Here is an 11,898-nt window from a genome sequence, read left to right on the forward strand (position 1 = left end):
GAAGAAGAAGAATAACCGCAACCCGGAAGTGCGCCGCACAGTGCTGACGGCTCCTTTCATCCCGTCAGAGCTCCGCGTGTCTCTTTAACATTTAATATAAACACATTTGGACATTTTGGTTCGTTGGTGCCGGCGGCCTCTGCTTCCCGACGGGTCGGAGTGATGGAGGCGGCCCGGTTCTGCTCGTCGAGCCCACGGAGCGGCCTCTGATGCGCCATGATCCCGGTGCCGCTGCTGGTGTGCGTGATGGGCGGCTGGTGCGCCGTCTACCTCGCGGACACGCTGCTGAAGGTGATCATGGCTTCTCCCTTTAGGCTGTACCTGGTTTCACAAAAGAATAAGAGTCGCTGTGACGTTAAACAACAACCACAACCACAACCACCACCACAACAACAACAACAACAACAAGAGGACGCAGTGGTAACGTCCCACGAGTGATGGACAATGACCTCATGCTGTCTGTAGAATATATGTCCACATGTTTTTGGTCTTTAAAGTATTTAAAAAAAATAATTCACACTGTATGTATATATATATATATATATATATGTATGTGTGTATATATATATATATATATATATATGTATGTGTGTATATATATATATATATATGTGTGTGTGTGTGTATATATATATATATATATATATATATATATATATGTGTATATATGTATATATATATATATATATATGTGTATATATATATATGTATGTATATATATATATATATATATATATATATATATATATATATATATATATATGTATATATATGTGTATATATATGTATGTATATGTGTATATATGTATATATATATGTATGTATATGTGTATATATGTATATATATATATATATGTGTATATATGTGTATATATATATATGTGTATATATATATATGTGTATATATATATATGTGTGTATATATATATATATATGTATGTGTATATATGTATGTGTGTATATATATGTATGTGTATATATATATATATATATATATATATATACACACATGTAGATATTCACATAAAAGGAACATGGCAATAAACAAAGTAAGAGTTCTGTAATTGTCCAGAAACATCAATTAAATAGAATAAATATACAACAAGTGCATGAATGTGGCCGAGGAGTGTGATAATTAGGGCAAGATATAAATGTCCTTTTCAATCAGAATACATCTCGGTATTTAGTATTCTTTTCACAAGAGATCCTCAGATAAAATATGCATCTATATTAAGATATATATATATATATATATATGTTGAACAGATAGTTTAAGACTCTCGATAACATCAACATCGTCAGTGTCAGTCGTGCTCTAATCACCCACTAAGCTCCAGGTTGGGCTTTTGGGCTCTTCTTCCATAACGTTTCCATGGTTACCCCGGTTCCCCCAACAGTTGTCGTCGACCCACCGGATCCGGTACGAGTCGTGGCTGGCGAGCCGGGGGCTGATGCTGTCCCCCTTCCACGTGAGATGGCAGACCACCATGTTCAACCGGCTGTTTGCTTACTGCGCGCGCATCAACCCGCGGGCCCAATACCTGTGGTGAGTGACACACACACACACACACACACACACACCGCTGAACAACACACATTAATATTAAATATTCATTCACACACCCATCTGACATGAGGTCACGAGGAGCTCATACTGTACATTTAAAGTAATCCAGTAAAAATACACATAGAAGACCGCAAAATAAACTGTAAAATAAATATAATAAGTTGATTAGCGACTGACCTGAATCAGGGTCATTGGAAAACCTGGAAAAAGTCATGGAATTTTTTTTATTGTTTTTTTTTTTCCCAGGCCTGGAAAAGTCCTTGGAAAAAAAATTGTATTCCCAGAAGTTTTGGAAAAAGTCATGGAAATGTGTTATATTCATATGTTAATTTTTACGCAGTTTGATTAAAAAGAATAATCATTTTATATAAATATTTATTATTTCAAACTGTCATTTAAGGTGTATATACTCATGTATACACGGAAATTTCACAACATGTTTGGTCATGGAAATTTGGTTTAACGTCCTGGAAATCCATTAGTCAACATGTGTATGAATCGTGCCATAATCTGATTAATTTTTTTAGGGTAGGTAGACATAATAAATGCAGCATAAAGGAGATTGAGGCATCTAACAGCGGATTATTTTTAAATTATCCAAATCTCCGGTCATTAAAACAATAATTAATCCAAAACGCTGTTTTCTTGCTCTACCTTTTCTGGTAAAAAAAAAAAAAAAGAGCTATAAATTGCTAAATATCACACCTGTGTGGCTTCATGTAAATCCGCCTCCATTATCAATGCAGTACAATCCGTTATTATCCGATAACAGACCCCTGAGCTGGGATTGTAAATTAATTTAATACCTGTTTTGGTTATTAATAACCGGTGTGGATCGTGCTTAATAAGCATTTTCTGTTCACGCTAATGTGTTGTCCTTGTTCACTTCTGGTTTATTGATCGTGGCTACCGATCACCATAACTCGGCATGATGTTGTCTGTTTCCTTCATCTTCATCTTCGTCTCCCAGGTTCAACAGCGGCCTGGCGTTCGGCGTCGTCTCCATGGCGGGCTCCGTGGTGCTGCTCGCCAAGACACTGCAGCAGACGCTCGCTCAGATGACCGCGGACGACCCCCGGCGGGTCGGAGGTCAGCAGGCGCTGCAGGTGGTGGTGAGCGCGTCGGCGTGCCGGAGGTCAACCGGAGGTCAACCGGAGTCCAGAGCTTTAGCGTCCTCGGATATTAAAATGAGGAGGGGGGGGGAAATGCCCCCAATTATGAGATGGGCACTTATTATTATTATTTTTGACCTCCTGCTCCCTTTTTTTTGTATTTTTTTATTAAGTGAGGTGTCAACCAGCCGCGCGTTAATATGAGCGCCGTCCCCAGTGATTCATGGGAAGCTATTAGGCGGCCATTTATAACCCCAGTATCCAGGAGGGGGGGGGCGGGGAGGAAACTGCAGACCACACAGAAAATATGAAGAGTGGAAGATTAAATACGTCGTCGTGATTTTAAAAATGTTTTGCCGACTGTGCAGATATTTAGATCGTTTTAATTAAACTCTGAAAGGGATTCACGTGAAGGTCAGATGCAAAGATGCAAAAGGTGACAGAGAATCACTCTGTTGTGGTTTCGGTCTCCTTTTAGATCCCTGGAGTCAACCTGCCCACCAGCCAGCTGGCCTACTTCTTCATGGCCCTGCTGCTCAGCGGAGTTATACATGAGCTGGGCCACGCCGTGGCAGCACTGAGGTAACACACACACACACACACACACACACACACATAAAACAATCTGTCGCCATGACAACCGGCAGCGTAAAGAGGCCATAAAGACAGAAAAAAAGAGGGTTTGAGGGTGTTGAGATGTTTTCTGTTTCATTCAAGATGCTCAAAAATAATAATTTTGTGCTTTACTTCACTTTTCGGGTTAGGGAGCAAGTCCGAGTCAACGGCTTCGGCATCTTTGTGTTCGTGGTGTACCCCGGTGCATTCGTGGACCTGTTCACCACGCACCTCAGCATCATATCGCCCACTCAGCAGCTCCGCATCTTCTGTGCCGGTAAGACACTTTTTCTTCTCTTCACCGCGAGCTATTAATCACAATTTACCGTAAAGGCATCCTTTTTTTGTTATTTAAACGTCTGTTTTAGCCGGAGAACACCCCGCTCGCCGTCTGACGGGTTCAAAGTTCAAAGTGATTACAGACGTACGTTTGCTAAGTGTATTAAAATCCATCTAGACAGCGATGCATCAGATCAAAAGATATGAGAAGTGACTTCCCCACTGAGGCCGTCACACTAAATATTCTCTCCATATGTTCGTGACTATGACGTAAGTTTGATTATTATCATGTTTGCATTAATTTAAGCTGATTCTGCGGTTTACTTGAGTTTTAATGTGCGGCCCGGCGCCTCCAGGGGGCGGTGGCGAGCCGTCTGCGCCTCTCCGCCTCCACGCAGAGTCCTCCGGGCTTCTCTTTCCCCTTTTTTATTTTTAATGTCACAAGAACCCGACCGCAGGAACCAAAAAACTGAGGCGTCCAATCAAGTCGCCTGACAGAACTGGAGAGGCTTCTCTGGTGACATGACGGCGTGCTGTGCTTATTTGTCCGGGGGGGAGGGGGGGGGGGCTGCTCGCTCATGACATGTTGTGTTATTTAGAAAGAGAAAGAGGTGGTTTAATAGTTTGTTTACTGCGTAACGTCAATAGGGAAAGTGTGTGTGTGTGTGTGTGTGTGTGTGTGTGTGTGTGTGTGTGTGTGTGTGTGTGTGTGTGTGTGTGTGTGTGTGTGTGTGTGTGTGTGTGTGTGTGTGTGTGTGTGTGTGTGTGTGTGTGTGTGTGTGTGTGTGTGTGTGTGTGTGTGTGTGTGTGTGTGTGTGTGTGTGTGTATACATACATACACACACACACACACACACATACATACATACATATATATATATATATATACACACACACACACACACACACATATATATATCTATATATGTGTGTGTGTGTGTATATATGTATGTATATATATATTTATATTTATCAATATTTATATATATTTATTTATTTAAATATTTATTTATTTATTTAAATATATATTTATATCTATAAAAAATTCTAAAAATATGTTTCCGGAACGTAAGATCTAGACGACGAGTTGCTTCCTCGTGTGGTTTCTGTGTTTCCGATGGCGTCCTCTTGCACGGTGTCGACATCCCACCGCGAGAACACGTGGAGCACAACTCTCCCTCTTTATATCTGAGGACTTTAAATCCTTTGTTTTGTTTCGTTGGACATGTTCCAGGAATATGTGCATATTAAAAGTAAAGAGTAACACGTTTAAAATGGTCTCTCTCTCTCTCTCTAGGCGTGTGGCACAACTTTGTTCTGTGTGTGGCGGCGCTGGCCTTCCTCTTCCTGTTGCCCTTCCTGCTGCTTCCTGCTTACTCCACCGGCGGCGGCGCGCTGGTCACCGAGGTCGTCCAGGTCGGTCGCGGTGGGGCCCGGATTCGAACGTGCGAATCGACGTCTTCGCTCCGCTGACCCCTTTCTTTTTCCGTCTACATTTCGCAGGGCTCGGCGGCCGACGGTCCCCGGGGCCTGTCGGTCGGGGACATCGTCACCGGGCTGGAGGACTGCCCCGTCTCGGGGGTGGAGGACTGGACCGGCTGCCTGTCTCGCCTCTCTCACGCCCCGCAGACCGGATACTGCGTCCCCGGCGCCAGCCTGCAGCCCAGCTGGGCCCACGGCCGCGGTGAGCGGCGTGATGCAGTAACACCAAATTCACCAGTTTGATTACCGTTTTTTTTAAATTCATTATAATGTAAGAGAATGATTAATCTCCTGCTTTGACGTGTCGTTTCTTTGTTGTTGTTGTTGTTGTTGTTGTTGTATTTGCCGCCTGTGAGTTGAATCGGGTCGAAACCCACAGAGCAGCAGCGGGAGCTGTGATTGGCCAGCTGTAAGGTCGGAGCTCAACAGCTGGCCAATCAGAGCTCCTGTTGCTTCTCCGTGGTCCCCCCCCCTTAACGGTTCCAGTGGCAGACTTTTATCTTTATGGAAACACCGTCGGGTCAATGATGAGTGGATTAAACTGCAATATGCAACTATTTTTCTAGGTTAAAAAAAAAAGAAGCCAAATATGTATTTATGCTTCTTAAATATGAGTATTTTTATTTGTCTTAGCGTTCAAGCGTTTGGATGGAACGATGGACTGCTGCAGCAACAACAGCCTCACTGACCTCTGCTTCTCTTACATGAAGCTTCAGGGCAAGAACAGCAGAGAGAGAGAGGTGACGCACACACACACACACACACACACACACACACACACACACACAGATGGGACTTTTTGTGACTGCTTCATCATGTGAGCCGGTTTCCAACCAGACAGTCGTGGCATATTTATATTTCTTCCTTTTTTCTTCCCGTTCCGTGCCACGTTGTTTTTTAACTAGTTATATATAGTCATCGTTAAGTTATATTATTATAATATTAAAAGATAAACTCAGCATCTCGTTACAAATGGATGCATGCGACTCCTTTTTAAAAAAAAAAATGACTTCCTCCCCTACTTCCTGTTTGCAGTACGCCTGCATGCCGGTGCGTAAGATGGTGTCGGGGACGCAGGTGTGTCGCGTCGACGGCGACTGCGTCGACGGGCACGCCGCCCACGCCCGCGTCGACGCCGGCCACGCCCACGGCGTCTGCGTCACGCCGTCCCTGGAGAACCAGACGCGCTTCATCCGCGTCACGCACCCGCCCAACACGCACATGCTGTTCGTGGGCTACCCGCCGCACCTCCAGTACGCCGGTACGTCTGGAGGCCCGCGGCTCCTTCCTGTTGTTGTTTGTAAATATTCAAAGCACATATTTATTGTGTCCCCCCCCCTCCCCCTCCCTCTCGCAGTGAGCCTGACCAACTTCCTCCCCCGCTTCGGTTTCCTCCACCTGGATCTGCCCGTCTTCTTGGAGACCTTCTGCAAGTATCCTTCAGTGAGGACACGGCGTCCGTGAGAGGCGTTTGGCAGAGCGCCATCTGCTCCGTCTGAATTATGAATATTTGACCCTTCAGTCTGGTGATGAAGCGTCCTGGTTGGCCTTCATGAGCATCGTCTGATGTGTAAACGTCCAACAGAATGACTCAAATAATGAGTTTGTTGTGTGTGTGTGTGTGTGTGTGTGTGTGTGTGTGTGTGTGTGTGTGTGTGTGTGTGTGTGTGTGTGTGTGTGTGTGTGTGTGTGTGTGTGTGTGTGTGTGTGTGTGTGTGTGTGTGTGTGTGTGTGTGTGTGTGTGTGTGTGTGTGTGTGTGTGTGTGTGTGTGTGTGTGTGTGTGTGTGTGTGTGTGTGTCACACGTGTTGTTTTTAAAGCTTCCAGAGCCCCAAGACCTCCTGGGTTTCTGGCAACGTTTTTAAAAGTCTTGAGAAAAGTTTTTAAAAGGACCAAAAAAAAAAGTATTTTGTCTAAGAGCAAAATAATTGCTTGGAAGTTTAAAAAAAAAGTCGGTATTATTTCTATTTTCTATCTTAAAATCACCGTTTGGCTTTAAAAGCGCTGAAACTTGTGATTTTCTGCCTTTTTTGGTCGATTTTTTTTGGTCGATTCAGTGTGTGTGCGTGACATCTGTGTGTGCGTGTGTGTGTGCGTGACATCTGTGTGTGTGTGTGTGTGTGCCTGACATCTGTGTGTGTGTGTGTGTGTGTTCCTCCAGCGGTTCCCCTCCTTCACCCCCCCTCTCAGATACGTGGTGTCCCTCTCCGGCGCGCTGGCCGTGGTGAACTCCGTGCCGTGCTTCGCTCTGGACGGCCAGTGGATGCTGAACGCGCTGCTGGAGGCCACGCTGGTTACCGTGGTGACGGACCGTCAAAAGCGCGAGCTGATCGGCTTCTTCCTGCTGCTGGCGGGCAGCGCCCTGCTGGCGGCCAACGTGGCGCTGGGCCTGTGGATGGTCACGGCGCGGTAGCCACGGCGGTGGATTATAACCCCCCTCCGCCATCGAACTGTGAGCGCCACGGGGCGCCACCAGGGGGCGCCATCACTCAACCATTTAAACCCTTTAAACCGACCTCCTTCCTTCTCGCCGCCGCCATATTTACTCAGAAAGCACACTAAACGATGCACTTACCGCAGAGCACTGTCCCGTGACTGTTTACAAGAGACCGCACGACCTTCCAAACGTTAACGCCTGTGACGTGTTGCAAGTTTCAGAGAAACTTTTTTCTTTATTTTCTTTTTGAGGGGTCGTTTCCCAAAAATGCCATATTTCCTGTTGACTTGTTTGTCTGCGGAGAGATGGAAGTAAAAAGAGAAGCAACGCCTCGCGTACTGGTCACGTGACGCGTCCTTCGATTGGTCCATGAAGACGACTGCGGCGCCGTTTTCCTGAGCGTCTTCCTCCTTCCTCTTCCTCTTCCTCTTCCTCTTCCTCCTTCCTCGGACGTCGTATTGAGGAAGAGGAATTAGTCTTTTCTAACTTTTAGTCTTAAGTGTAAGTTTAGCTTTTCCTCTCTCGGCCGCTCTCTGCTTGTGCGTCACACTTGTTGTTCTTGTAAAAATAAAAGACTGAAGTCAAAAAAGGTTTTATTTTGATTTATTCCATTTTTACTAAATTACAAAATAATATTAAAAGCGAAACACCAGAATGTGGTTTGAACATTTTCCTGCCACATTTCTGATTTTATGTTAATTTATTATTATTATTTATTATTTTTATTATTATTATTATTATTATTTGGTATTTATTTTTTTATTAAATTTTTAGTAAATTACAAAATAATATTCAGAGCGAAACACCAGAGTGTGGTTTAAACATTTTCCTGCCACATTTCTGATTTTATGTTAATTTATTATTAGTATTTTATTATTTATTATTTTTATTGTTTATTATTATTATTATTATTATTTGGTATTTATTTTTTTTAGTAAATTACAAAATAATCAGAGTGAAACACCAGAATGTGGTTTAAACATTTTCCTGCCACATTTCTGATTTTATTTTCTGATTATTATTAATTTATTATTATTTATTTTTTTAATAGTTTTTTTTATTCCAGAATGTGGTTTTGTTATATTCACATGTTCATTTACGCAGTTTGATTAAAAGAATAATAATTTATATAAAAATCCTTTTAATCAAACTATTGTCTCTCATGGTGTAAACTCATGTATACACGGAGATTTCACAACATGTTTGGTCATGGAAACTTGGTTTAAAGTCCTGGAAAAGTCCTGGAAAAGTCCTGGAAAAGTCCTGGAACTCCATTGGTCAACATGTGTATGAACCCTGCTCCTCGTTTTGCGGTTCCTTCATATTTTGGGAGATCTGAGAAAACCCCAAATTGTAGTTGAGGAGGCGCGTGAGGTCGTAATGGATCCTTCTGCACGTGATTGCATGTTATGATTGTAGATTGCATGTTATGATGTGAATATAACTTTGACATTAAAAAACAGTTTAAACATCCGGAGGTCAACTTTAGTGACCTTGTGTTTGATGCTATTCTTATTTTTCATTGGGTATGAAAATAGAATTTTTTTCTTTTAAAGTTCTTAAAATTAGTTTTTTTTATATATATATTTGCCGATTTAAGTCTTTAAATAAATTTAAATAAAAAAAATTATAAATAATTTAAATTAAATAATTTAAATTAAATAAATTAAAAATGTTATAAAGCCTTCAAATAAATGTTTGTTTTATTTATTATTTAAAAAAAGATTTATTTGCCTACAACTATAACTGCTAATATAGTATTAAAAAATGTTCCTTACGTTCGCTCAAAAACTACAATACAGTTTGTAATAAACCATTTATTACGATGTGCGTATACAATTATTAAAGTGTTGGAATATAAAAACTTCTTTGTTTGTGTCTTCGGTGCTTTTTTTTCAGGAAGTCTTAATTTATGTTTTCAGAGACGACGCATTATAATTTCTACGGGCGTTTCCCCCAGACGTGTAAACACCGATCGACCTTCAGAGGCGTGTTTACCGTGTTTACCGACGACAGGTTTAACACCGTGACCTCGTGGGAGGCTTCCTCTTTGGGGGGCGGGGCCTATTGCACAAGGAGGGGAGGGTGGTGTGGGGGGGGGGGGGTTTGTGTTCAGATCAGATTTATATTTTCAAAAGGCCGATGTTCTCTCCATAATCCGTGCTAAAGGGATCTCTTGTGTGTCGTGGTTTGCTTCTCGTGCTGATGGCGGCCTGGAGGGATGTTTGGGTAAACAGACATGGGAGGGTGGTGATGAAGAGGAGGAGGAGGAGGAGGAGGAATGTCTGGAGCAAGTGCCGTGTCTATAAATCTCATAGTCAAGAAGATATTTCATTATTATATTAAAATTAAAGATGTTTCAACCTCATGGGGGCGCTAGAGGGCGAACCCGGGTTCATCCTCAGGGAAACACGAATGTCTGTGCAGCATTTTGCCTCAAATGGCATCAATCCATCCCATAACTGTAGGCCGATAGAGATATTTATAGTGGAGATGTTAAACAATGAGAGTGGAAACAGGACCCGCGCGTTCGAGTCCCGCCGGTGAACAACAGCCGAGCGGTTCGCTTGACGAGCGCAGGAAGTCACGTCTATATAAGGCCTTTGTGGCCGACGCCCACAAAACCTCTAATGAGCACGTGCAAAGAGAGCTTCTCGCCACAGGGGCGTGTGTGTGTGTGTGTCTGTGTGTGTGTGTGTGTCTGTGTGTCTGTGTGTGTGTGTGTGTGTGTGGGGTTCAGGGACCAATCAGGATGTGTGTTTCGTCATCACCACCTCGGTCTATTCAAAGACACTATTGATGCGTTTCGACCGCCTCGTCATCGCCATCGGATTAATCCACCGTAATCATCGCTGTCTGTGTGTGTGTGTGTGTGTGTGTGTGTGTGTGTTCTGGTCGACTGTCTGATCTGATAAACGTTTCTAGCAGAGCACACACACACATTTCACACACGTGTGTGTGTGTGTGTGTGTGTGTGTGTGTGTGCTCTGCAGGCCTCTTGAGCCACGCGGTTAAACTCAGTTGTGTTCTGCTTTAATTGTAGTAAACGATGTCTGGTGAGCCTCGTCTCCTCTGTCCTAGGGAGGGAGGGAGGGAGGGAGGGAGGGAGGAGTGTTGGGGGAGGCACCGTTTGTAGTGAAGTTAGAGGAGTTACAGAGAGAGAGAGAGAGAGCAAATAAAGTCTGTTGAGTTGGGAAAGAGAGCACATTACATCGAGAGAGGAAGATGTTACTTTAACTTTATTACTTTCTGATTTATCTTCACAATGTTGGAAAGTTAGTGTGTGTGTGTGTGTGTGTGTGTGTGTGTGTGTGTGTGTGTGTGTGTGACACAGCGGCAGTAAGTCATGGAACTGGAGCGTTTAGGTGGCGGTGGGGTCAAACCCGAGAGGGGCAACAGTCGTCTCTACAGGATCGCGCTGGCCATGTGTGTGTGTGTCTGCGCCGCTCTGCTGCTAGCACTCATACTGGGTAAGTCCACCGCACACACACACACACACACACACACACACACACACACACACACACACACACACACACACACACACGCACACGCTTCTACAACCTGCATTATAATTTGTAATGAACTCAGATGACAGTTCACGCAGACTGTAAATAACACGGAGGTCTTCGTGGACTCTGTGTCAAACTATTTTGGGTCCTTATAAGGTTTCGTGGTTTCGTGCACACGCACGACCTCGTGCTCTCGCGGGAGTCGAGTTGAACTATATATACAAACGTGTGCTGACACTTTGTGTGTATTATCTCCTGCAGAACGTACAATTAATCAGCCGGGAAATCGTGCGGCAGAGCAATGTGTGTTTTTATTTTGGCTTTATTTATAGGCGTGTGTGTGTGTGTGTGTGTGTGTGTGTGTGTGTGTGTGTGTGTGTGTGACATTTAACATAGATGTGTCAGAAGATAAACCAGCTGAGAACAGGCAACGGAGTTATGATTCATGTCGCCGAGATAAAAATAAGAGGAAATGGAAAACGTTGACTTAATGAACTGCGGGACGTTTATTTTGACACATTTCAATAAAACAACAATACACAAAAGGCTTGAAGACAAAGGGCGGTGTAAACAACAATTGGCTATAAAACATATGCAAATAACATTTGAAAGATTTAACCATACCTCCGCTTTGATTTTAAATATTCTGTTTTAAGTGCAGTTCCTTATTTTTCCATAAATGAAGAATATTCCAGATATTTTCTGCTGTCAGAGAAAAAGCTGATTATTAAATCTTTCTACATCCGAATGGAACAATCTCATGTCTCTCTAATCGTCATCGTTCTGAGGGAACGGGTGCAAAAAACATCAACACCAAAGATTCACTTGAGCGATAAACAATGTGAATGTTTAGAATAGTGTCATAATTAAATAAACATGTTTAACTTCTGTGATT

At 43.0% G+C, this 11,898-nt stretch overlaps 2 protein-coding genes across 4 annotated transcripts in view; both read left to right on the plus strand.

Annotated features, from left to right (window-relative positions):
* mbtps2 (membrane-bound transcription factor peptidase, site 2) lies at positions 1–7,743 on the plus strand. 2 transcript variants are annotated; one of them, XM_034560560.1, is made up of 11 exons: positions 1–291; positions 1,398–1,546; positions 2,538–2,679; positions 3,158–3,261; positions 3,444–3,571; positions 4,871–4,989; positions 5,077–5,257; positions 5,689–5,795; positions 6,091–6,316; positions 6,413–6,488; positions 7,245–7,743. In XM_034560560.1, the coding sequence occupies exons 1-11, from the start codon at positions 217–219 to the stop codon at positions 7,465–7,467; spliced, it is 1,530 nt and encodes a 509-aa protein (XP_034416451.1). In that variant the 5' UTR covers positions 1–216; the 3' UTR covers positions 7,468–7,743. The 2 variants fall into 2 exon arrangements, with proteins under 2 accessions (XP_034416451.1, XP_034416452.1); XM_034560561.1 differs by having other exon boundaries at positions 16–291; positions 2,538–2,673.
* Positions 7,744–10,634: 2,891 nt separating this feature from the next.
* phex (phosphate regulating endopeptidase homolog, X-linked) overlaps positions 10,635–11,898 on the plus strand; it is a 17,193-nt gene continuing 15,929 nt past the window's right edge. The window contains exon 1 of one of the 2 annotated variants that reach the window (XM_034560489.1): positions 10,635–10,961. In XM_034560489.1, the coding sequence (XP_034416380.1) occupies positions 10,838–10,961 (124 nt within the window). In that variant the 5' untranslated portion in view covers positions 10,635–10,837. The remainder of the gene's footprint in view (positions 10,962–11,898) is intronic. The other variant, XM_034560490.1, reaches the window with a different exon arrangement.

Source organism: Cyclopterus lumpus, chromosome 20 (assembly GCF_009769545.1).
Source record: "Cyclopterus lumpus isolate fCycLum1 chromosome 20, fCycLum1.pri, whole genome shotgun sequence".
NCBI lineage: Eukaryota > Metazoa > Chordata > Actinopteri > Perciformes > Cyclopteridae > Cyclopterus > Cyclopterus lumpus.

Coding starts and splice junctions, on each gene's coding strand:
- mbtps2 (XM_034560560.1), top strand. CDS start 217: ATGATCCCGGTGCCGCTGCTGGTGTGCGTGATGGGCGGCTGGTGCGCC. Junction 292..1,397: donor TCGCGGACACGCTGCTGAAG/GTGATCATGGCT, acceptor TTCCCCCAACAG/TTGTCGTCGACCCACCGGAT. Junction 4,990..5,076: donor TGGTCACCGAGGTCGTCCAG/GTCGGTCGCGGT, acceptor TACATTTCGCAG/GGCTCGGCGGCCGACGGTCC.